At 51.3% G+C, this 26,396-nt stretch overlaps 1 protein-coding gene across 12 annotated transcripts in view; it reads left to right on the forward strand.

Annotated features, from left to right (window-relative positions):
• The window catches only part of DYSF (dysferlin), an 88,554-nt gene extending 66,733 nt beyond the window's left edge, over positions 1-21,821 (forward strand). For all 12 annotated transcript variants that reach the window (XM_062618870.1, XM_062618873.1, XM_062618879.1 and 9 more), the window contains 6 exons: positions 518-659; positions 9,315-9,414; positions 10,743-10,921; positions 11,627-11,736; positions 12,184-12,331; positions 19,361-21,821. In XM_062618870.1, coding sequence (XP_062474854.1) covers positions 518-659; positions 9,315-9,414; positions 10,743-10,921; positions 11,627-11,736; positions 12,184-12,331; positions 19,361-19,399 — 718 coding nt within the window. In that variant the 3' untranslated portion in view covers positions 19,400-21,821. The remainder of the gene's footprint in view (positions 1-517; positions 660-9,314; positions 9,415-10,742; positions 10,922-11,626; positions 11,737-12,183; positions 12,332-19,360) is intronic.
• Positions 21,822-26,396: the final 4,575 nt, after the last annotated feature.

Raw genomic sequence — 26,396 nt, forward strand, 5'->3', positions numbered from 1 at the left:
ACAACTTCTTGGCCATTTAGGACTTTCAAAGAACAATCTTTGGGAAATCAGCTGGGCAAATGGCTCTTTGGTGCCTTAACGTGGCTGCATCCTCACCAGCAGGGCTGGCTTTAGGGGTCACTACAAGATCAGCTTGGTTTGTGGCTGCACAGGGCAAGGGAGCTCCCAGCAGGCAGGTTAGAAGCTGATGTGGGCTTATGAATGGGTAAATGACACCTTTGGGCAGAGCTTAAGGCAGTGTTGAGTCTTTAAACCATCCCTAAAGCTCAGGGGAAGGGGCAGAAGACATTGCAGAGCTCCTTGGGCTGCTATTGCCAGCTTTGGTTCACCTCCCAGCACTGCAGGGACTATCGTGTCCCCTTTCAAGTCTCCTACAGGCCCCAGATTCCCCCTGCAGATAACAGCAACAGGGATAAGAAATGTTTCATTGCCCACTCATGGCTTCTGTGACGTTGAGCGAGCTCCAAACCCCTTGGTGTGGTTCTGGCCCTTGATGCAATGTGTTTGCCCTTTGCAGCTGGCTGGTTGGCCACGAGGAGAACAAGCAGAAGACAGATGTGCACTACAGGTCAATGGGAGGAGAGGGCAACTTCAACTGGAGGTTTGTCTTCCCCTTTGACTACCTCCCTGCTGAGCAGATGTGTTACATTGCCAAAAAGGTGAGTGGCCCTGGAGAGATGTTCCTGTCTTCTCATAGAGTGAAACGTGCTGCATGGTCCAAGACCTGCCCAGCTGCTGGAGCTGTGCAAGGCTCAGCATTGCCGTTGTGTTATTTGAAACACGGAGTTGTGGATTGATGGGGAAATGGGTCCACGTTTTGAATGCAACCTTTGTGGGGTCAGAATGAGAGGTGGCTTTGGGTCGAGACTGGAGACTGACCCCGCAATGAAAGACTCCTCTGAACTGGAGGCAGTTGAGGGCTGGTGCATGGGACTTCCAAGATGCCTACTCAACAACAGGGTTACTCCAAAGGTGGAGGTGGCATCTATATGGGGATGGTGGGGTGTGCACCTCTGGTCTCCAGCATGGCATAATGGACATTGTGCTGTACAATGGCTTCACAGAAGGGCTGAAGAGGGTGAAAGGAAGAAGTTCTTTACTATGAGGGTGGTGAGGTGCTGGAGCAGGTTGTTCAGGTGGTAAATGCCCCATCCCTGGCAGTGTTCAAGACTAGGTTGGACGAGGCCTTGGGTGGCATGGTTTAATGTGAGGTGTCCCTGCCCATGGCAGGGGGCTGGAACTGGATGATCTTGGGGTCCTTTCCAACCCTAACTATTCTATGATTCTATGATTCTATGATTCTATGATTCTATGATTCAAGGTGAAGATGCTCTCGGTCTAAAGAGAGCTGTATGCTCAGCTGGGGAGTTAAAAGTGGGGGTGATATTGACCCCTTCATTCCTACATCTGTAGCTTGCTATTGCTTGTGGTGTCCTTAGACAAGTTAGTGCATGTGATGATCAAATGTGGACTGGGAGTTGCACAGAGGGAAGGAAATGGGGATGGAGTTGGGTACATACATGGGACAACGCTGGTGAAAACTGTCTCTCGGGATGCTGTAGGGGAAGGAGATCTGTTCACTTACATTTCCTGCTCATCGTGTGGAGATTCAGAGGAGTATTTCTGTGTCTGTGTGGACAGCAGGGACAGTTTGTTCTGTGACACCTCCCTGCAAGCTCAGCCCCCTTCAGCCACCTTCACTCTTCATCCCTTCTCCCTGCCTTGCTGCTGGGAACACGACCATGAACATTCAGTGTTCACTGAACACAGGGTGCCCAAAGACACCCCATTGCAGTGGCACCATCTGCAGCCACACCCGGGCCCCCCCATCCCAGCTTGTTCTGTGGGGCCAGCAAGGTCCCAGCATGGCCTGGGCTGGAGCTGGGGTGTTTGCAGGGAAGATGCCGAGCAAATCCCCCATCCCTGGAGCCAGACGATCCCTGCGAGCTTCCAACTGGCTGGCTGGGTAGTTAAAGTGATGGACAGGATCCGAGCTGGGCCCATTTCACGCTTCATGTTAAACAAATCAAAAGTACAGTGTGTACTACATTCAATTATCCCCCTTTGAAAAAGCAGAGACCCCCCTATAAACCGCTTCGGAAACTCCATCCCACTGTGCTGATATTGCTTCTCCTCCGACCACATGTCTGCCAACACTGTACCAGAAAATAAACAGCTTGTAAAAGCTCTCTGTAAAGGCAAAACTAATGAATGGGAAAGCCATGCTCTGTGTTTGTGGGACGCATTCCTTGCTCGCAATATTTGATCTCGCCATGTGCTGTTTGAACTCCAGGTTCATTACTGCTGCTGTAAAAGCCCATGCGCCCGACTTGAAACGCAGGCGAGGGAAAGTGGGGCTTAAATCAAACCGCTCCGATGGCAAAGGCTGAGCTGCTAAAAGCCACCTGCACCCGGTGGAGTTCCCTGCAGCAGCTCCCATTTGCTCTCCTTTGTTTGCTCCGCTCACTCCTCGCCCAGGGGAGCTCCCTTTAGCACTGCAGGAAAGGGTCACCCCAACCCAGGCTGCAGACGCGCTCCCCAAAGAGTGAGGATGCCCCTGGTTTAGATGAGCAAGCTGCTCTAGTGGAAGGTGTCCCTGTCCATGGCAGGGGATGGAGCTGGAGGAGCTTTAAGGTCCCTTCACCCCAAACCATTCCATGATGATTCTGTGATTCTCTACCACCCCCTCCCAGCATTTATTCCTCCCTCTGTTCTCACTTCTTCTTGTGCCACCTTTCTCCAGCAGCCGTGGCCAAGTCAAGCCATGTCATTTGTGTGGCCACAGCACCCTTGTAGCTCGCCAAGTCCTCCAAGAAGGCAGTCCTTAGGTTGCAAATCACAGTCACTTTGGGGAAAGGGTCAATCCCCATTGCATGTTGGAGTGCTCTTCGTTCACAGGGGGAGCTGGGTACGTCATGGGCTGCATGACACTGTGCGTTGACTTAAATAGGGGAAGAACAGGCGGGTCCAGGGCCCTGGTGAATGCAAGCAGGGTTTAAACTTGAGATCCCCAGGTCTAAGCCTGGCAGGTGTTGATGTGCAGACAGCATTATCAGATGGTCATGGTCCAACCGGGGACCATCGCATGGGCACTTTGTAGGGGCAAAATGCATGACATTGCATTTGCAATGTTCAGCTTCAAGTGCCCGTTGCAGCAGTAGCTGGATGGAGCTGCCAAAGCTTCCTTCTGGCTGTCCTGAGGGGCAGAAAAAGCCTAACACCGGGTGTCTGAACAAATGCCATAATGAACATTCAGGGTAGGATTTCAATGGACAAGTTAAACACCAGTGGTGCTTGGACAGAGCTGGCAATAAACCACTAGGTTGGAGCTTCCAAGACCTGGCCGGGTTGTTCGTATGATAGCATCTGAGAAGTGCTGCCTAAAAGAAATTGCAAGAGATGAACATAATGAGTGTGAATGGGAGCTTTGTTGGCAACTGCAAATCCATGTCATGCCATGGCAGTGGCAGAAACCAGACCAAGGAACAGAGCTGTTGTCTTCGTGCTTGTTCCACTGCTAAGACTATGGTGTTAGGTGTCAACAAGAAAATGAAGTAGTGATGCCAGCACACAAAATACTCTGGTTTGTGGAGACAGAGAGCTGTTGGAAGAGGACCCATCCCACTGCTGTAGAAGAACCTGCCTGCTTTATTCAGTGGGAAGGTTGGGGTGGTTGTGGTGAGGCTCTCCAAGGAGCTCGTACAATCATTCCATTTCTTCCACTTCGTGCTCTCAACTAAAGGGGCCCATCGGTGTTTCAAGCAGATGAATTGCAACCTATCAGGGCACAAACCCACACTGTCTTTGAGTTGGAGCCCTTTGGATAGCTGGCATTTGGCATGGCTAGAAGTAGGTGGTTCTATAGGTTAACCCCTGGAATGTGGCAGTGAGATACCATAGTGATGCTTGCACATATCTCTTTGAATAACTGAGCCCCTCTTTCTGCAAGGTGCAGCTGAAGTCTCCAAGTTTGCTGGTTTGGGCATTGAATGTAACAGCAAACCTGACATGTGCAAGGGGTTTTTCTATAACTGATCAGCTGATGGCATTTCAGAAACCACAGAATGGTTTGGGTTGGAAAGAACCTTAAGATCATCCAGTTCCAACCCCTGCCATGGGCAGGGTCACCTCACACTAGACTATATTGCCCAAGGCTCTGTCCCACCTGCCTTGAACACTGCCAGGGATGGAGCATTCACCACTTCTGAATCATACTAGAGATAGGTCTTGGTATGAGAAAGAGGAACGTTTGGGGTCTTAAACCCACCTAGAGGGAAAAGTGTAAAGGCATTTAATGAGGGAAGACAAGGGGCTGTAACTCAGAGCTTGTTTTGTTCTGCTGCTGAGTGGAGAATAAATCCCCCCCTTCCTGGCACTGAGGCTTTCCCAGCTCCATCTGCTTCCATCTATCCTGGTTACCCTGTCTGCAGAATCCTTCCAGTGTCCTGACATCTTCCTGGTACTGACAGTTCTGACCTGCAGCGGGCCGGGGTGGACGAGGCAATCTCTGTGCTCCGGTTGCTTTTAGTTTGAAATCTTGAGTATTAAGCACTGATTTTTTGTTAGAAACAGTTCATATTCCATTAGATTGAAATATTCGTTCTCTTTGGGGTCAGAAAGCAAAAAGAAAAGGTTATTGTCTTTCAGTGCTGGACTTCTCCCTCTCCTGTGCCCTGTCCTTTATCCCTGTTTTCCTTGGTGACACCAGAAAGCAAAGTGAAACACAAAGTGTTCCTTTGCTTCCTCTTTTACCCAAAATGCAGTATTTTGAATGGGCTTTGAGTGTTTTTTTTTCCAGAGGAAGGCAGAGTTGGACATGGCTGTCACGCATTCTGTATTTTAATGGCACTGCAGCAAGCAGACTGTGCCTTCTGTAATAGGACAGGGGCAGCAGTTGTGAGCTGGGATGCACCAGCAGCCTCTGATATTCAGGCAGGAGCTACTGCTGTGAACGTTGCTTTCCAACGGATGTATGGAAAGGGGTGAGCAAAGCCTGGCTCTGTCTAGAGCTGAAGGTGCAACAGTGTGGGTCACAAACTGGCCAGGACTGGGAGCCTGGAGCTTCCTGCTTGGCAATGGGATTGCCCAGAGGAGCTGTGGCTGCCCCATCCCTGGCAGTGCTCAAGGCCAGGTTGGACACAGGGGCTTGGAGCAAGCTGCTCCAGTGGAAGGGGTCCCTGCCCGTGGCAGGGGTTGGAGCTGGAGGAGCTTTAAGGTCCCTTCCAGCCCAAACCATTCCATGATTCTATGTTCCTGGCAAAGCCTGATAACCTGCCAGAAGGAAGGCATGGGAGGCTGAGAAAATAGCATTGCAGTGAGTGATTCTAGGGGCTGAAATGAGACTGTGCCCCGAGGTGAATATTATGGGTATTTCACACTGGGTTGTGATGATGCCTGGAGTCTTCCTGCAGCTATTGCCAATGTGCCTGGATGTTCAGCATGTGCTGGACACTTGGGATCTGCCATCCTGATGATGGGAGGATGCAGAAAGCCAAGTGCCATGAGACCTGTGATGCCATTGTTGGAGTTAACAACCACAGGGAGGTCAAAGAGATGAGTTAGTGCAGTAGGAGTGCAATAATGAGTGCTATGGGCTGTCTGCTTGCAATGAGTACATGAAGTATCCCAACTTGATGAGGGTCAGAGGAGCAGTTTCTCAGCACTTCGAAGGAATGGCCCTGCAGGATTGTCCTGGCTCTGGCAGGATAAGAAGCTCTTCTTCGCCATCCTATGAAGGGGGTCTCCTGTATGGTTTGGGCTCCCCAGCTGCTGTGGGATGAGGGACCTTATGCTCTCCCACATGCCCATGGGATGGGACCAGCTTCCTTGGATGTGAACACGCTGGGGTCTCCCCACCTCCAAGTTCCTCCTTACTTTTGTATTCCATGGCATTCCAGAGGAAATGAGGTGCTGTCAGCACATCCTGGTGCTGTGAGCTTGTTTCTTCCCTGCCTCCCCTGCTGCATTATTCACACCCATAAAATACCCACCAGCCTCCCCTCTCCCCCCAGCCCTGCCAAGCAAACCCCCAAACAATAACTCAAGCCCTGTCCTTCCCATTCGGTGCTAAAGGCTGGGAAATTAATTCCTTGCCCTGGGCTGTTTTTACAGCGAACTCTTGTAGGTGGATTTAATCCTTAGGCCACTTTCACTGCCTGAAACGGACCCATAAACTTAGCTCAGCATCGAATTCCTCCTTCCCTGCCTGCCCTTCCAGCTCTGCCTGGTCCCCAGCTCCCCGGGCCTCCGAGGAGGGAGCTTCACCACCAGCCAAACCACATGCACAGGGGTTTTCCACAGGGAAGGCCAACAAGTTCCACGTTGCCACCTGGAAAGGGTCGAATCCTGCCTGAGTCATCCTTCATCAGCCAGGGAGTCCCCAGCTAAGGGGTCGTTGCTCCAGGGGTAGCAGCGGTGCTGGGGAAGCCAGGGGATGCAGTGAGCATCTCCTTGGCCAAGGTATGGGGTTTGTTTGCTTGGAGTGCGGGCATGTCCTTCATAGTCACGTGGAATGGTTTGAGTTGAAGGGACCTTAAAGCTCCTCCAGCTCCAACCACTGCCATGGGCAGGGACCCCTTCCACTAGAGCAGGGTGCTCCAAGCCCCATCCTGCTCCATCCGTTGCGGTGTTCAAGGCCTATGGCAGGGGTATGGGACTGGAGGAGCTTTAAGGTCCCTTCCAACCCAAACCAGGCTGGGATTCTATGATAACCCGTGGTAGGATCATCAACCTGGCACAAGGTTCCAGGGTTTTTCTCCTCTGGATGACTAGCAACCCTTCTGCAGTGCAGGACCCAGCCATCACCACAAGCTCTTTCTCGTTTTAGCACTTTTAATTTAGAATGACTTATTACCTGGGAAATCTCCCCCCCCTTTGCATAAACACACACTCTAATGCACTGCAATGGGCAGAGGGGGAGCGATGGAAGTTTCCATTGACTTGATTTTCTTTCTGTAGCTAAAATGCATAAATAAAACGCTCTGTTGCAAGAATGCTGGCACGTTGTCCCAGAGCAGGGCAGGGAATGGAGCTGGACTGAAATACAGCCACCCAGAGCGATCTCTTCAAGTGAACCCAGTCTCAAGAGGCTTTAAGTGCCTACAGCCTCAATGGGCTTTAAGTTCCCAGTCTCTCTGCCTGGGTATTTATGTTCCTATGGAGTGCGACCCAGTCTTTCCCCCCCTGGTTTTTATTGACTATAGAATGAGTCCGGGTCCTGCAGCCACCTTGGTGAATTTATGGAGCTCCAAATGTGTGGTGGATAATGCTGCATTTCCTGGGTTTAATGAAACCTGCTCCATTTATGATGGTGCCGTGTGGCAGGACCCGTGGAGCACAGGACACACCTCTGAGCTGTGCCAGGACACACGGGTCGTGCCTCTGCCTCCTCTTTGCAAGCCTGGGCTCGAGCCAGGAATAACAAGACCTTGGCTTTCTGCGACTCTCTCCTTCTGTCCTCACACCCCTTAGGCCCTAACTCTAAGGCATCTTGTGGCATCCCAAAGTGGTGTTAGATCCTGGTGGGAAATATCACTGCCTGCAGCCACAGAAATAGCAAGTTCTGGGGCAGCGGCACGAATCCACCGCAGGTTACAATGATGGGACCACAAGATCATGGTCACAGTGATGGGATTCAAACCTTCCTTTTGAGATACATCTGATTTAAATCCACGTTTAACTTTTAATCCCCCCTAACTGGCTTTTGAGGGATGTTGGTGTGACCGTCCCGAAGGCAGAGCATCTGCTTTGCTGTTCACCTACTCACTGTAGTAACCTGGCCACTGCAGTTGCAGACTTCTCATGGGTGCTTTGTAAATCATCTCCATCCCAGGAAGCAGAAAATGCTACCTCATCCCATTGCTGAGCTCCCACATGGGTGCTGTCTCCCAAGCAGTTAATACTGCTACTACTACTACTAAAGAATAAGAGTTCTTCATATATAATGATAATATATTATAATAATTCCTATATAATAATAATTCCTTAGTACTGTGGCAGGGTTGCAGAAGGGATGGATGTGTGATGGCTCCTGCACTGCGCAAGGGCCAGGTCAATGATGACAATCAGAGGGGATGCTCATGGTGTAATTTTCATTCCAGGTGCTTCGCCAATAGGCTCGTGGAGCTGCTCCAAAACCTTTCCATGGGCTGCCACAGCAGCTCTGGTGGCAGGGATGATAGACAAACCATTGCCCATTTAACAGGAATGAGAAGGATATAGAGACAGTGACAGATCTCACAGGGTGAGGAGGACTGAAATCAGGTGTCACAGTGCCACTGCTTCATCCGTTGCACCAGAGTCATGACTCTCCTGTGCTCTGAATCTCTCCTTTCTTGAACTTAGATGTGGTAGGAACTATAACAAGTGCGTGTCGCTCGGCAGCACCCAGGTAATGCTAACAGCAGATTAACTGGGATGTCATGTCCAGCTCCAGCATTCACCTGTCCTGAGGGTGAAAACCTGGGGGATGTGCAGAAAAGATGAACAAAGTCATTTGAGCACTGAGGAACCATAGGACCATGGAATGGTTTGGGTTGGAAGGAAGCTTAAAGCACATCCAGTCCCAACCCCTGCCACGGGCAGGGACCCCTTCCACTAGAGCAGCTTGCTCCAAGCCCCTGTGTCCAACCTGGCCTTGAAAGCCCTGCTCTCTTTTGTTATGTATTCATGTTTAGTAGCTAAACTTGGAACCACAGGTACTACAAGTAGTAGAGGTGTTTGTTGGGCTGGAGTTGGCCAACTGCGCACAAACCACTTACAACAGACCTGACAGTGATCAGACCGGAGATGGATCCGGACTTGTGTAGGGCTCTGGCTGGCAGAGCTGGGCTGCGAGATGGGCAGGAGGGGAAGGGATGTGTTTGAATTGCTTGCTACAAGTGCTAATTTGAGTGGTCTTCCTATATTTCCCAGAGGAAGGTGAAGTTGGGCAGCGTTATCACTCAACACCCATTGCTCTCTTTACCTTAGAGAGTCACCCTTATCTGATACGATGCTCTCACTCTGAAAGCTCCTATTTGCAAGCTCATGGTGCCTGTTTGCCCAAGTATTGTCACTATATTAAGGCACAAATTGATGCCCACTCACCTCCAGAAGCATCTTGGGTTTTCCACTGAGCAGCCTTGTCCAAGAACTGGCCAGAGCCCCCCCCTTGTTCCCCCGTGTGGCTCTGGCCCTGCAGAAACATAGCAGGACACACGAGAGCATTATCCCACAGGACTTCTACTGCTGTGGGATGGGAATAACCAGGCTCTGCCCACTTCTATTTATGAGCCTTTTGTTTGTCCTTGTTTTCTTGTCTGGTGTGATTTTAGGAGCACTTCTGGAGCTTGGACAAGACAGAAAACAAGATTCCACCACAGCTCATCTTCCAGATCTGGGACAACGACAAGTTCTCTTTTGATGACTATTTGGGTAAGTTGGGAGAATTTTTTGTCTCCATCCCCATTGATGCAGACAGGGATGAAGTAACTATGGAGTTCTCTCAGGATATGAAGGAAGTGTAACAAGACGAGTTTAAGCCCCTGAAGAGGATTCAGTGTTGGGATGCATTCAGGACTGATGATAAGTGGTTTGTATTAGGCAGATTTCCAGTCTCAGCCTGCAGCACCTTGTTCCTGGGCTGACATAATGTTGAGAGCATCACTGAATCCAACAGAGCCATCACCTTCCAGGAACACCCTCATTCTCCATGACCTGTCTGAATGTGTGCTGAAATGGGCTCAAGAGGGCTACATGTATGTGGGCTGAGGCCATTGACCTGATTTGAGGATCATTGACCTGGATGTTCAGACATGAACACAACTCAGTCCAACGCTTGCCTCTTTCAGTGCTGGTAAACTTAAGAGATCTAGGTTTAGGTCAAGGAGAGGAGAAACCAAACCCCTCTAATAGCAAGGACATAGAGCCATGCAGCACATTATCTGTGTGGAACCTGCAGGCTCCTGCCTTATGAGTGGGTTTTGGTTGGATCTTGTTCTACCATTCTTTTTGCCACTGAAATCCTTCAAACATCAAAGGCTTCACAGAGGAAGGAAGTGATCACGGTCCTTTCAAATCCTGCCCTTGGTGAATTACCTGGGCTGAGCACTGAAATAACCTCTCCAAGGTGTGTTTCCCATTCTGGCTCTGACATAGAACCACAGAATGGTTTGGGTTGAAGGGACCTTAAAGTTCCTCCAGTCCCACGGGCAGGGACCCCTTCCACTGGAGCAGCTTGCTCCAAGCCCCTGTGCCCACCCTGGCCTTGAACACTGCCAGGGGTGGGGCAGCCACAGCTTCTCTGGGCACCCTGTGCCAGCGCCTCAGCACCCTCCCAGGGAAGAGCTTCTGCCTAAGAGCTCATCTCAGTCTCCCCTCAGGCAGGTTAAAGCCATTCCCCTTGGCCTGTGCCTACAGGCCCTTGTCCAAAGCCCCTCTCCAGGTTTCCTGCAGCCCCTTCAGGAACTGGAGCTGCTCTCAGGTCTCCCCTTCAGGGGCCTTCTCTTGCCCAGGCTGAACAAGCCCAGCTTGCCATGGAAATGCCAAGTGCTCAATTCCTAGGAATAGGCACTGGATAGAACTAACCCTATGCTTGGAAATAGAGCCACACTTAATCCTTCTCTCCCCCTTGCTATGTGGGCATCTTCCCAAGCTCCCTGAGGTCAGGAGGGTGCCACAGGGAATAATTCTTTTGGGAAGGAATCCACATTTTAAGGACTCGTTGCACCAAGATGTCTACCCAGTAACATTGCTCCTTGCAGGCTCCATTCAGATGGATCTCAACAGGATGCCCAAACCTGCCAAGACTGCTGAGAAGTGCTCCTTGGACCTAGTAGATGACACCTGGCCTTCAAGCCGCTTTGTGTCGCTCTTTGAGCAGAAAACAGTCAAGGGATGGTGGCCCTGTGTTGCTGAGCAGGATCAGAAGAAGATCCTGGCGGTAAGGTGGCCTCTTGACATGTTCTCCTAGGGGCACTCACTCAAAGCATTGAGAAGGGATGCAGCCAGGCCAAGCACGTGCAGGATGCCACGGCCAGGGCAAGAAACACAGTGATGGGCTGCACCTTTTACAGACTGGACCAGCTTTTGCCACTTGGATGTTCTCCAGGACTTGTCCTGCACCGTGCAAAAGCATCAGAAGAAATGATTTCTTCTGTGGGTTTTTTTGCTGTGGCTTTTGGAACTTGCCACCTAATTTGACTCCGTACCTCGTCTATTCTTAATGATATTGTGTTGTGACATGTAGCATGGAAAGGTTCCAGCTAGCAAGCTGATCTATTTAAGTGCAAGTATCTGGGCTCCCGTTCAAGTCTTTGGCAAGTGTTCAATGCAGGTAAGGGGGTCCAGGCAGTGAGTTCAGTCATTCAACGTAAGATCATGGACTTGGTTACATGAACTTGGGTGTTGGTGACATTTGAGATGTCCTGGAGTATCTGAGAATGTTGTAGTGAGCAGTGGAGGTTCTGTATGAAAGCTGCTTTACTGGGCTCCTCGTGGTCCTCGTCGGTAGTGGTTGGGTTATGCTCAAGGCAGTTTTTCTTTCTCCAGTGAGTGTTTTGCATCGTACTTTGGTCATTTCTCACCTCTCCCTTTTCTTCCTGGTTTGGTTTCGTTTATGAGTTTGGTTTTTGTTTAACCCACACAGGGCAAATTGGAAATGACTTTGGAAATCGTGGCAGAACAAGAGCACGAGGAGCGGCCGGCTGGCATGGGTCGGGATGAGCCGAATATGAACCCCAAGCTGGAGGACCCCAAGTAAGAGCAGCTTGAATGGAAAAGTAACCACCAGGGCTCAGAGTTCCCAAGGAGCAATTGAAAACCTGGGTTCCCAGTTTGGAGTCTGCAATGGGTTTGCTCCTGTGTAGGCTCCAATGCTGAGCTGGTGATGCTCAGACTCTGTGAGCTGAGACCATCCAGGGTGGCTGGGAGTGGAGATTTGACGTAGTCCACCCAAAGGGATCCCAGACTGGTTTGGGTTGGAAGGGAGCTTAAAGCTCCTCCAGTTCCAACCCCTGCCACGGGCAGGGACCCCTTCCACTGGAGCAGCTTGCTCCAAGCCCCTGTGTCCAGCCTGGCCTTGGATGTGGGTTTGCAGGATGAGCAGCCAGCACGTTACAACAGGTCATGCTCATGGGGTTGGGGGTCCAGGAGGGTGAAACCACTGTGAGGCTCGGAAGTGACCTCAACTTTGTTTGGTTCCAGGCGCCCAGAAACCTCCTTCCTCTGGTTCACCTCCCCATACAAGACCCTGAAGTACATCCTGTGGCGGCGGTACAAGTGGGTGGTTATCCTGGCCATCGTGCTCTTCATCTTGCTGCTCTTCCTGGGAATCTTCATCTACGCCTTCCCGGTACGATACGGGTGGGAGAGGACAGGGGGGGTGACCAAGGTTGGCTCTGTGGTGACAGAGATGGTCCCAGCGCAGGTGGCTGCAAAGTGCCATGGTGGTCTCTGATGGACAACGTGGTGGGTCAGAAAGAGAGCTTGTGTTCTGGGCTCTGCTGCAGACTCACTGCAAGGTGCTAACCTCTTTGTGCCCGTGTTTCAATTCATGTGTAACGATGCTGAGGTTTAATTGATGGTCTTCAATGAGGTTCCAGCAGCTGATAGTGGAGGTGCTGCAGGTTGGTGGGAAAATCCCTGACAAACACACAGCCTAGTTAAGAATGAAGCAAATTCCTCATTAGAATCGTAGAATCCCAGCCTGGTTTGGGTTGAAGGGAGCTTAAAGCTCCTCCAGCCCCAACCCCTGCCATGGGCAGGGACCCCTTCCACTGGAGCAGCTTGCTCCAAGCCCCTGTATCCAACCTGGCCTTGAGCACTGCCAGGGATGGGGCAGCCACAGCTTCTCTGGGCACCCTGTGCCAGCGCCTCAGCACCCTCACAGGGAAGAGCTTCTGCCTAAGAGCTCATCTCAGTCTCCCCTCAGGCAGGTTAAAGCCATTCCCCTTGGCCTGCCCCTCTAGGCCCTTGTCCAAAGCCCCTCTGCAGGTTTCCTGTAGCCCCTTTGGATATTGCATTTTCAGGTTTTATTGCTATTTTTATGCATTAGGAATGAAACTGAGCATTTGACAGGGCTGAGCAGTGGCAAACCCCACATTGGTCTGTAAGAGCTTAAAGATGCAGGTTTAAAGATCTGAAAGTCTGTAGATGTTGGGGCAACCCCGTCTCTCACTCTCAAGGCTTGGAGCACATTGCACCAATGCAATGTCTGAAACAAGGGGAAGAGTTTTCACCTCATTCATCACTAAAGTGGCTTTTTCTTGCCTTGCTGAAACTGGCAAACCGAAATAGATAAATAACAGAGCCCTTTGCCTTCCACTTTGGCCATGGATGGGGGTTTGTATCCTCCTCTGTTTCAACCACAATGGAATAATTCATGCTGGCTCTTGGATGCCATTTCCCCTCCTCTCAGACTGATAAGAAAAACAACCCGTTTCTCCCCTTCCAGCACTTAACAAATTCTCCTCCTTGTTTAGGATTTCTTTATGTGTATATATATATGTATATATATATATCTAAAGGAGCTCATTGGGGTAATTTATAACTTCATGTGAGAGAACGTGGCTGCCTCTTGCAGATGCCTTTGTGCGCTTGCAATGTGCAAGCAAAGAGCGAGGTGTGGAATTTCTGCTCACCATCATAATCACTTTCAGATGATCTGAAGTCGTGTATGTTCCGTTGTTCCCATTGAGAAAATAGGGGTTGGGATTAGATCAAGGCTTTCCCTACCTCTCTATCCTTGTATCCATGGGGAAAGCTGGGGTAATTCTACTGGAGAAATGGGTTTTGGAGGTGCTAAAGAGTACAAAGGAGGAAATAATTGTGCGTGCACTGTGCTTGGAGCCATTCCTAGAGACTCCCTCCATGTCAAGTGGCAGAAACCAAGCCTTTTTGACCCAGCACTCAGTGTTTCCCTGCAGATGCAAGTGGCTTTGCAGCCATTCCAGTGGGATCATATAAAACCAACGTCAAGAGGAGAAAACTTTGCAAACTCTGCATACTGATTTACACTCATTATCGCTTGGGAAGGGTCCCTCTTTCCAGCTCACTGTTGCTGTATTCAGTTTCAGTTTGGTCGGGTCAGGTTTTAGTTGTGTTTGACAAAGTCAGGCCGTGCTTCATGGAATTTCCCTGCGTTTATGTCTATTTGGCTGCTTCCCCTGGATTTTTGAGGTCACTGGTTCTGCATCGACTTGGAGATTTGGTTCCTTTCCTGCTCCATCAGGCGCTAAGTTCAGCTGTCGCGCTGGTGATGGTTTGCTATGAGGATGCCCCTGGCATCCTGACCTTTGGCAGGGCTCACTGTCACATCCCTGATTAAATGCATGGAAAACCAAGCCCTCCTCACTTCTGTTCTGATCTGTGTCGTGGGAGCACCATCAGGTCCTGTTTAAAGTAAGGACCTCGCTGCTTTAGACACTGTAGATGTAATCCTGCCACTTTACGTGCAGTTTTGAGGTCCCACACTGCAGGTAGAGGGTTCTGTGTGTATCCTGCCCCTCTCATCCTGACAAAGGGGTGGGTGATGGGAGGGAAACCTCAAGGGAATCCTGTTAGGACACGTGGACCATCAGTATGAGCAGGCAGAGGGCAAGGAACAGGGATACAGGGATGCTAAGGGGCATATACAGAAGTGGAGTTACTCTTCTCCTGCTTCTATTGCCCTTTTTGCTGTGGCCTTGCATGAAGAGCTCTTCCACAGCTTTCTGCTTGTTGGGACCTTCACTAGGACCTCCATGGTCATTCCTGCACATTGAATCCCTGCTGCACATTGAATCCCTGCTGCACATTCAATCCCTGCTGCACATTGAATCCCTGCCTGCACATTGAATCCCTGCTGCACATTGAATCCCTGCCTGCACATTGAATCCCTGCTGCAGATTGAATCCCTGCTGCAGATTGAATCCCTGCTGCAGATTGAATCCCTGCCTGCAGATTGAATCCCTGCTGCAGATTGAATCCCTGCTGCAGATTGAATCCCTGCCTGCAGATTGAATCCCTGCCTGCAGATTGAATCCCTGCTGCAGATTGAATCCCTGTCCCTGCTGCTGCAGATTACAGCCTCTCCTCCTTGATTGAATCCCTGCCCACTGTGTCCTGCAAATCCCTGCCTGCTCCAAATCTTGTCCTGTTGAATCCCTGCTGCACATTGAATCCCTGCCTGCAGATTGAATCCCTGCCTGCAGATTGAATCCATGCCTGCAGATTGAATCCCTGCTGCAGATCAAATCCCTCCCTGCCTGCAACCTCTCCTTGGACCACTGTGTCCCAAATCTGGCTAGGTCACCTCCATCCCAAGCAGATGGGATCTCCCCTGAACACAAACACAGGGCATTTTCGTTGGCTCTTAGTATAAAAATGGGATTTTCTTATTATTCATTCCTATTCCCCATGCAGTGCTGAAAGCTTCCAACCACAGTCCCAGCTTTGTGGTCAGGGCGTAAGAGCAAATGTCCCATTTGGAAGTTGTGTGCTTCCACCCGGAATGGCAAAGGGCTGCTGTGGTTCTCCAAACCACCTATTCCCTTCAAAAGCTCAGGCTTTTCAGTGCATGATGGAGCTGATGCCTTGGTCTTGTTCAAATACCCATCAAGAGATGCTTTACACCCCAGGGGAGTACTTCCTAAAGGCTGTATTCCAGGTTATTCCGCAAATAGCCTTTACATGGAACTAGAAACCTCTGAAGATGTGGTGCCTTTGGGCTTCTGCTGTCCTCAGGACACAGAGTACGTGTGCTGGATCATGGGCTGGAATAAAGATCTTCCCATTCCTCATCCCAGCTCCTCCCCAAAGCCTCTTTCCCAGGGGAGCTTTGTGCAAGCAGCAGTTGTTTTCCAGCCAGGGAATGTGCATTGGCTGCGTTGGTGGGATCCAGAAGGAGCAGGGGGAGACCTGCAGGAGTGGGGAAGGGTCTGGGAGGGCTTTGGGAGGAAGAGGAGGTGATCAGGATCCGTGGGGAGCTGGGAGTGCAGCGGTATGGGAAACTCAGGCACAAGTCCATAAGAAATCAGTCATCATTAGCACAACTGTTTACAGAGCAACTCCCTTGAGTGGCTGAGAGGCCATTTCCAACTGGAAAAACCTTTGGGTTTGGGTGGAAAACTGCTTGGTATTGCAAATTCCCATTAAAAAAGTTGTCTGCTTCTGTGAAAAATGGGAAAAAATGATGAAAATTGGATATTCTGAGGTTCCTCATAGTTTCACTTGAGCTCTTCCACCCAGTCTTAGTGTCAGGTTACTCCTGGTCTGCTTTGCAGAGTGGTTGTCATTCTGGTCTACACAATCTAGGACTCTGGGAGCAGTGATCCCTGGGTATTTCCTATATGATTTCCTTATCCTTAGGTTTAACTTGAGCTCAGAACACTCCTTAACCAACAGATGAATGTCGAATGAGCTCCAGTAGCTGGATGGTGAAGTGAGGGGAACTCTTCCAGTGGAAATAGGATGCTAATTTGGCAGATGAAGGTTAATGAACCATTGGAACAATGTGCTGAAGGCTGTGGTTAATTCATTGTTGCTTGAGGCATCCATGGATGGAGATTGAATGTCCTCCTCCAAGATACGGTCCAATTCCACCCCATGCTCCTGCTCCGCAGTGCTCATTTATGGCGCACTGCAGGCTTTTTGGGAGGGCCAATGGATTTGATGGACCTTTCATCCATCATTGCTATAGCTCAGAAAAGCTTTGCCTTCTGCTGTGGGGATGGTTGAGTCAAAGCCTTGGGCTGCACAAGGTCAGAAGAAAAGGTTGTAAAACTCCTGGGTTTGGAATCATGGAACCATGGAATGGTTTGGGTTGAAGGGAGCTTAAAGCTCCTCCAGCCCCAACCCCTGCCATGGGCAGGGACCCCTTCCACTGGAGCAGCTTGCTCCAAGCCCCTGTGTCCAACTTGGCCTTGAACACTGCCAGGGATGGGGCAGCCACAGCTTCTCTGGGCACCCTGTGCCAGCCTCAGCACCCTCACAGGGGTGAGCTTGTCCTTATATCCCACCTAAATCTGCCCTCGTTGAGCAGTTTCTGCCTCTGTAACATGCAGGGAATACAACAGCAAAGTCTTGTCCCCAGAGCAGTGCTTACTGTAAGGATGTCGGTGGCTGTGACCACAGGGATAGGTACTGCTCCTTCCAGCTGGAGCCAGCTCTGCCTTGCAGCACCATTCACGTGTTTACTGCCTTTGAAAGCTCTGTTTGTGTTCTGCAGGCCCAGCCCTGCTTCCATTGCCATCAGTTCCACTGACAGTCCTTGCCCTGTGCTGATGGATAATCCTGCTTGGCTTTCATAGAATCATAGAATCGTTCGGGTTGGAAAGGACATTAAGATCATCCAGTTCTAACCCCCTGCCATGGGCAGGGACACCTCACACTAAACCATGGCACCCAAGGCTCTGTCCAACCTGGTCTTGAACACTGCCAGGGATGGAGCATTCACAGCTTCCCTGGGCAACCCATTCCAGTGCCTCAGCACCCTCACAGGAAAGAATTTCCTCCTTAGATCCAATCTGAACTTCCTCTGTTTCAGTTTGAACCCGTTACCCCTTGTCCTGTCACTACAGTCCCTAATGAAGAGTCCCTCCCCACCATCCCTATAGCCCCCTTCAGATACTGGAAGCTGCTATGAGGTCTCCACGCAGCTTCTCTTCTCCAGGCTGAACAGCCCCAACTTCCTCAGCCTGTCTCCATACAGGAGATGCTGCAGCCCCTGATCATCCTCGAGGCCTCCTCTGGACTTGTTCCAACAGTTCCATGTCCTTCAGCACATTGTTAACACAGAGCCCAAGCTGGACACAAACTTGCTGCCCTCCATTATACCACCAGTGACAGCATCCAACGAGGAGTGCTTTGGTGGATAGGCTCTGCGAGACAAATGGATGGATAATGAATTTGAAGGTTATGTGTCACTGGAGGCCTTTTTAATGCCTTCTGGTACAGTGCCCTAACGCTGCTTGCTTGATTTATGGCGTTACTAGAAGTCCTCATTGGCAAACTGCCTCCTCATTTGCTGCACGTTGTAATTTATCAAGATGCCTATGGTCAGGCTTGACTTTTGTTGTGTTTTGGGGGCTTTTTCCCTTCTGTTTCCCCCCTGTTCCTCCAAAGATCTTGTGGGTAACAAGCACGATGTGCTGTTTCCAAAGCTGTTTTGCTTTCAAGTGACAGGGTGCTAGAACATCCTGTACCAATTAAACTCAATGTGCTGAGGAGGGACTTCCAAACTGGCTGGGTTGTGCTTGTGGGGCTTTGAATCAGAGCTGCTTCAAATAGAGCTCTTTCCAAATGACCTAAGCAGGAGGCTTTGTATTTCATTGTGGTCTTGATAAGCAGAGTTTACGCAGCTTATTCTTTATCCCAGGGCTGTCATCTCCTCTCAAGGAAGGAATTGCAGGTCCCATAGGCTAAAATGCTGTGACACCTCATTTTCCATGAGCCCCATCGTTCACTGGGCACTAACAGAGACAGTAGATTGCAGAACACAGGCACAGCAAGGTCTTGCTGCAGGGTCTGCTCTGAGGAACAAACCCCACACCCAATGCTGCTGCAGAAGGAGGTGCTTGAGGCACTGAGGGATGCAGGCAAGGCAGAGAACAAGGGTTCAGCAATAGGTTTGCTGTTCTTGGTTGCCTGCTTTGGAGATAGTCCATGGACCTGCGGGCTGGGGCTGTACTGCTCCAGGATGGGGCAGGGATTGAGAACCATCCTCTTGTTGTTCCGCCCCAGCTGGTGGGATCCTGGGGGCAGGATTTGGCTCGTGGGAAGCAGCACCCTGCAGAGAACATCTTTGCTTTGGACAAGGGCCTGTAGGGGCAGGCCAAGGGGAATGGCTTTAACCTGCCCAAGGGTTTGGGGTGATTGTGGGGAGATGGAGCCATAAGGATGTGAGGCCAGGGCTTGGATAGAGAACCTTGGGGTTTGGGGGAGCTGCGCAAGGAGACATTGGAAGCAAAGGGGCACCAGGAACAGCACAGCAAAGAGCTGGGTGTTGTCTCCTCACCTGTGTGCTCAGTGGGATGGAGCTGATGGGGACATGCCAAATTCCTTATGGGGGGATGAAGAGGGGGAATTTATCTTCAAAACTTGTGGAAGGAGCAAAGAAACCCCAGGAGTGACTCCCGGTGCTTGCTGCTTGGGGCTTGTGACTGGGAGTCTCTGTTAGAAGAAGGCAAGACCTGTTTTCTGCCATGTATTACCCTTTTTACCATCCTTGCTCATAGGAATGCACTGCTGCTTGCTTGTCTCTGGGCTGGGAGCTCGGCAGCACTCCTGCCCTGAAGGCAGCTCCATCTGCACTTCTGTGCCCCCAGAGATGCTTTAACCTCCACAGCCGCCCTGCTGTACCTGCTGCAGCTCAGTTCTCTCCCTTGTTCTTCCATCCCTGCAGAACTATGCTGCTATGAAACTGGTGAAGCCTTTCAACTGAAGCTGTGCTGGGAAGAGCCTGGACGGTCCGGTGCCTGCCTGGGGGCTTTGGAAGGACTCCGTGGCTCTGCATTGGATCCCATCTGCAGATGGAGGTGGAGAAGGAACAGCTTCACTCATGCCCTAAGCTGCTGCCCAAATGAAGATCCCACTGACACTGGTGCAACACGAGGAATCCCACCCCCAGCACCCGCCTCGGAAGCGCATCCCAACCATACCTACCCTCAAACACCTCTTGTTTTCCTTCCTTGTCTGTCCTCTCTTTGGGGTTGTTTTTGGTTAAGCAGAACTGAAGGGGGTGGGGGACAAAAGGGCCTTTTCACGTGCAGCCTGCATGGAGCTGTGTTACAGAGCTTAGAGGAGGTGCGGGCTGCTGGTGTGGGCAGCACGTGCAAGCCAGACCCTCTCAACGTCTGAGCACGCTTCTCTTTTCCTTCCCCGTGCACTGTGTATTGCCTGGTTTATGGATGTGTGAAGCCTACTGAAGACAAGATGTGCTGCACGGCCTGAAAGCCTGGGCTGCCACGTTGCCTTTCCAAAGGGAGAGCAAACACCGTGGATACAGGGCCCAGGGAAAAGGCTGAGACACGAAACGCAGGCAGGAGCCGATGGGAATCGCTAAATCAGAGCTCCCATTGAATTCTGTGCTCAGGAAGGACCTCGCAGTCTGGCTCATGGGGTTTGGGGCTTGTTTCCCTCTGATCCCTCACCTCTGCTGGCATCATGGAATCATGGCATGGTTTGGGTTGGGAGGCACCTTAAAGCTCCTCCAGCTCCAACCCCTGCCAGGGGCAGGGACCCCTTCCACTGGAGCAGCTTGCTCCAAGCCCCTGTGTCCAACCTGGCCTTGAACACTGCCAGGGATGGGGCAGCCACAGCTTCTCTGGGCACCCTGTGCCAGCGCCTCAGCACCCTCCCAGGGAAGGATTTCTTCCTCGAGGTCTTTCCCTCCCATCCTTCTGCAGGATGAGAGGAGTCTCCCTTGGTTTCATTTGCCCCCGGAGCTGTCGCTGCTCAGCGTGACGTGAGAGCAGTAGCACTGGGAAGTGATCCCGAGGGATCAGAGTTTCTCAGGACAAACTGTGCTAATGTCAGCTCCTGCCCTGCTCCAGCGAGGCACTTAAGCCTGGGCTTAGTGGAAGGCAGGGAGAAAAGCCAGGCACACGCCTAATTGCTTTGCTGGATTGGGATGTCCTGCGTCGAGCATTAAATCCCTCGTTACTCAGTACTGTAACAGCACCCGGCTTGCACGGGGCAGCTCACAGCCGTGCCAGCACACGGTGTCTTTGCCATGGACAATGTGCAGCTATAGAGACCTGTCCTTGCTGCTGAGGCCTGGCTGATCCAGCATCCCTATCCCAAGAGCTTGAGCGGTGCGGATGGCGCTGGGCTTGCACATCCCAGGGAGGGCGTCCCCTTTGTTGTGCAGTTACATGCTTCATTCCCAACCTCATTCCCATCTGTTTATTAACCACTATCAAGCTACCAGGTCTTGGTAGAGCTTTCCCATATGCTTTCCCCCTGAGGGCCTGGTGAGCTGAGGACAAAGGTTGCCTGTGTTGGCACCTTGGTGTGGTTGATCCTGGCACCAATCCCAGCAGGACCAGCTCTGCTGGCGAGCACGGGCATCCCTTGCTCTCCTATCCACAGGGGGAGGTCAGGCCCATGATTCCACTCCTTGCTTTGGTTTGCAGTGACTGTGACATTTCCCACCATGGCATTATTGCTCTGGGACCCCATCCTATTTCAGGAACAAAATCCTGTGCCAAGAGCCCCAAAGAGGTGAGTGCCCCAATGCACAACACTGCTTATATCTGGATGCTCATCACCCGTCCTATCACAGCAACCACCCTCTACGCCAGCTGAGACAAGCAACCCTACCAAAACACATCTGTGTGTTACCTCCCCAAGCCTCTCCCAGTGAGAAACCATATTTTATTCCCCAACAGCTTTCCCCTGACAAACCAGAATGGGTCATTGACGATGGGAGAGCAGGATCCAGGGGACCCAACTCCATAAGGATAATGAAAGGGTTACATCCCTGCATAGAATAGAATAGTTTGGGATGGAAGGGACCTTCAAAGGTCATAGTCCAAATGCGATGCAATCCTCTGTGCTCCCAGTCAAGGCCAAGAAGACTCCATGGGACTGTGGTGGGTAAAAGCAGGCTGGAAACACCAACTTGATCCCATTGGCATTGAACAGCCACATCCATCTCTTTGCCAGACTGTGGGCCCTCTGTAGCTCGGTTATGTCTCTCCACCAAAGCCAACCAGGAGGCAGGACCTGGGTGAAGTATTCCCTATGGCTCTCTGTTGTTGTAGGGTTTGGAATGGCTCAAAGATGTTTGTATCACCTCTCTCTGCCTTATATGCAGTAATGCAAAATGCACTGTGGTTACAAATGAAATGCTCTGAAACCTTCTCTTCTCTGCTGCGCTTTATTGTGTGCATGGAATTCCAGCACCTTCCCTCTTCGTGAGTGCTGCCCTGGCCTGGGACACGGCGCAGGATTTATGTGGAGTCCCACAACTCGTCCCATGAGCTGGTTGACCACGTTTGGTGGCTCACAAGGCTCATCTGTGACCTGGAGCATCCTTTAAGTTGGGAGGAGACACGAGCATGTGAGCGGGGTGGGTGAAGGAGCCATGGGAAGCTTGTGCTGCCTTTGTATTTGGGAGCCAACCTCCAGCATCTTCCTGGAAGAAGCTGACACCCATTTTGTCTGTAAACCTGAGCACCCAAAATGCACCCATGGGAAGCCAGGGGTGGCTGGAGAGGAGGTGAGGGAATGGGAATGGGACAGGGTAAAAGAATCCCATAGGTTTCACCCTCCTGCTGCAGCGGGGAGGGCAGAAGGAGTTCACCCCATCCCTCTGCTCTGTGCGTGTGCACACATCCCTGAGCTGCTGGAATGTGAATATCCAGATGCAGCCCCAGTAGCTCCCAACCCAAGGAAAGGCACTTCCCCTGCTTGTCTCTGTTCCTCACAAACCATGCAGATGAGGCCCTCAGTGCCATGGGTTAGTGCTGGGAACGGTTGGACTGGATGAGCTTAAAGGGCTTTTCCAGCCCGGTTGATTCAGTGGTCCTATGGTTTCTGGACTTGGCTCAAAGAGCAGCAAATCCCTTTGGGTTTGGGTCTGTTTCCTCCCTGGACAGAAGGACCCATCACCCAGAGTGAGCCGAGGATTAATTCTCTGACACCTTTTTGGAGCTGTTCAGCACCAAGAGGCTGTGTCCAGGAGATGCTCCAGTTATGCAGAGAGATTTGCTGGTGGGATTGGGGCTGTTTGTGCCTGGATCTTCAAATGCCTTTCCATTGCTTCATCACAGGAGACCCCCTCCACTGCATCACGTTTTGGGATGGTGCCTGCCATCGGGACACAGGGAATGAGGGGACCTGAGTGTCCTAGGCTTCATCTGAGGGTTCAAGCATGCACCCTGAGCTGGCATTGTCCAACCCTAGCCTGCCCAGCCCCACTGCAGCCTCTCATACCCACATATCAATGGGGAGTCCCAGAGGGGGACCAGCCATATCATGAAGGCATGATAAAGATGGTCCTTGTTGAGGAGGAAGAGGCAGATGGGATGAGGGGACAGGGCTTGCCTGTGCATGGGGATGCACTGAAGTCGATTGCAAAACGTTCCCCTGCTCCAGCACCCCTGCGATGGTTTTCCTGTTGGTTCCCAGCCTCCGAGCTCGATGCTGTGTGTGACTCCAGGCTGGGGTTAGTTATGGAGTGTGGGAGCTCCTCTGGGGACACCCTGACAACACCCCGTTGTGTTTCACGTCGCCTGGGCTCAGCCCCGCAAGCCGGAGGGCAGCGAGATGAGGAGCTGGAACGCTGCCACCGCACAGAGGGGCTGAACTCCCTTAACCTCGCACAAAACAAAGCCCAGCAAAGGGAGCTGACCTGGTTTTCCTCTTCAATAACAACCGTTTTCTATTCATTTGCTCAGAAGCGAGAGGTTTCCACCCAAAAGGGTGGCTTGCAATGAAGTGGCTCAAGGGGAGGGAGGTGGCGCAGGGTGAGGGTGGGAACGGGGTCAAGGCACTGCCATAAACCTGCTTTGTGGAGCCACTTGGAGCTGTGGCTGTTGGTTTAACCCCTGCGGAGGGGGCCTGCGGTTGGTTTTGCTCATTGCCTGCTGACAGGAGGGGAACACGCCTGGTCCATGGCGCTGACACAATGGGATGGGCTGTAAAGAAGGACACTGTGGCCTCCTGGCCCCCAGGTCCATCAATCTTCCTATGGGAGGGTGGGGACAGGCTTGGCCGCAAGTGACACAGCTCATTTCAGTCTTCACTAGAGGTCTGACCCTTTAAAACACTCCCAGACTCAGAATGGTGATTGCTGGAATGGCCTCGCTGGTACAGAGGGTTATGATGAGTATAAAGGCTGCTCCGTTGGCTCTGGAGCTCCTGGCCTGATAGCCCGAGCTTCCTATCAGCTCCTCCATGGATAGCCCCGTGCCATCACTGCCAGGACAGCCACCAGCCTCATCCCTGTTGCTGCAGCCTCTCTTCCTCCCAGACAAGCCAAACTCCATGGAGTTAGGGGTGATTTGAGCTGATCAGTGCATGGCTCTGCTCTGCACTGAGGATGGAGACACCCAAGCAATGGGGCGTGAAACTACTGTGTCCTCGTCTCCACCATGCATGAGCTTCCAGAAGGAAAACGAGCTTTCCTTTCCCCATCTGCTTTTCCCATTCACATCCCAGCCTCCTCAAATAACCAATGCTTTAAACACACTTTGCTGCAGAGCAAACTCTTCTGCCTTTGAGTGCATCTTGATCTCTGCTTTGGCCTTTGGGCTGACTTCAGGGGGATCCCCAGGCTGCTCAGCTCCTTGGCACTAGGTGACAGCAGGCATCTCTTCTGCTGTGAATGGATTAACTCTGCCCTGGCATCAATTTTAGGCTGTGAGAGACTGTTTCTACCGAAACCTTTGGGTCCTGTACAAGCCCCTGATAGGAAGTGAACCTTAACCAGCTTTTCTGATGGAAAGACCTGGATCAGAACTGCTTGAGGTGATCACTGGGTACCTCAAATTAATTTCTTGGTATTAGGTATTATCCAAGCAAAGTCAGTGTCTCATAGAATCATAGATAATAGAACACAGGCTGGTTTGTGTTGGAAGGGACCTTAAAGCTCCTCCGGCTCCAACCCCTGCCACGGGCAGGGACCCCTTCCACTGGAGCAGCTTGCTCCAAGCCCCTGTGTCCAACCTGGCCTTGAACACTGCCAGGGATGGAGCATTCACAACCTCCCTGGGCAACCCATTCCAGTGCCTCACCACCCTCACAGGAAAGAATTTCCTCTTTATATCCAATCTAAACTTCCCTTGTTTCAGTTTTAACCCATTACCCCTTGTCCTTTCACTGCAGTCCCTAATGAAGAGTCCCTCCCCAGCACCCCTATAGGCCCCCTTCAGACACTGGAAGCTGCTCTGAGGTCTCCACGCAGCTTCTCTTCTCCAGGCTGAACAGCCCCAACTTCCTCAGCCTGTCTCCATACAGGAGGTGCTCCAGCCCCTGATCATCCTCGTGGCCTCCTCTGGACTTGTTCCAACAGTTCCACGTCCTTTTTACGTTGAGGACACCAAAACTGCACACAGTGCTGCAAGTGAGGTCTCAAAGCATTCCCCTAAGCCATGTGCAACCAGACTTTACCTTCCCTTTTCTTTCCCTCACTCTTTGGTCATTCCTGGCTCTTTCCTACACCTTCTCCTCCATTCCCACTTGTAGTTTGCCATCAGACTGTGCCCAGACCTGTCCCCAAAGACTGCCAGCCCAGGAGGAATGGAGAATTACAGCCTCACCGCTTAGGAAAGACCCAGCTCTTCCAAAGCCAGCCTCCCTCTTTGTCCTTCTCCTCAGAGCATGTGTAAAAGGAATTCGTCTCTTCTCCTGCCTCCTGATAATGGGACCTTTTGGTGGTTTTCTCTGGAAACAGCAAATCCCGTGTTTATGAAAAGCATGAAGCCAGGGCACTTAAACTGGATCCGGTGCCTGGCTTTGCAGTGCTGGAGGAGGCAGCAGCCTCTTTATCCCCTTTTGCTTTGTCCTTTGGAGCAGGCTCAAGGTTGTGCTTCTCTCTGAAGCAAATAAAGACAAATAGGATTTGGTGGATATGGAAAAGGGGAAAAAAAACCCCTCTTGAACAAGCAAGAGATTTACGACTGCTGTTTGCCAATGAAAACACAGTGGGGAGAGTCATCTGCTTGCAATGTAGATGGCTGTAGGCTGGAAAACAAAGCCTGAATTGATTGTCTTCCTCTATAGTCAACAGAGAACAATTGGCACCTGTGGGGATGAGTCACCGCAGCTGAAGACATGGCTCAGAGTGGTGGGATGGGTCTGTCCTGGGATGTGGAGCTGCCCCATGGCTCTGGAGGGACAAGGAAGGTCATTGGTGTGGCTTTGTGGTCTACCTCTTCAGTGCTGGAAGCTGGGCGAGATGCCACCAAGGCCAGGTCTGGTGCTGCTCATCCCTTCTTGGTCCCCGCAGGGACTCTGAGCAATCCGGACCCAGCCCCTCAGAACCATTGCTTTTTTAGGAATTATGCAATCTGGAGAAAAGAAAAGAGAACAACATAAAAGCTGATTTTTTTTTTTTTCCTTTCCTTTCCTGGCTGCCTGAGTAAGCAGGGATTTGAAATTCCAAGATTTTATTTTCAGTAAAAAACCCTAAAAATATAAATATTTTTGCATGAGGTTTACCATTGTGACATTTCCTTCAACTCCAGCACCAGCTTTGTTAAGAAATCCCAGAAGACACAACTCTAATGGGTGATGGAGACAGCTGGTATCCTCCCCATGGCTCGACCAGAGGAAACCACAGTGACCATAGAATCATAGACTGGTTTGGGTTGGAAAGGACCTTAAGATCATCCAGTTCCAACCCCCTGCCATGGGCAGGGACACCTCACACTAAACCATGGCACCCAAGGCCTCGTCCAACCGGGTCTTGAACACTGCCAGGGATGGAGCAT

Source organism: Pezoporus occidentalis, unplaced genomic scaffold, assembly GCF_034315485.1.
Source record: "Pezoporus occidentalis ecotype Australia unplaced genomic scaffold, CSIRO_AGI_Poc_V1 ctg205, whole genome shotgun sequence".
Taxonomy (NCBI): Eukaryota; Metazoa; Chordata; class Aves; order Psittaciformes; family Psittacidae; genus Pezoporus; species Pezoporus occidentalis.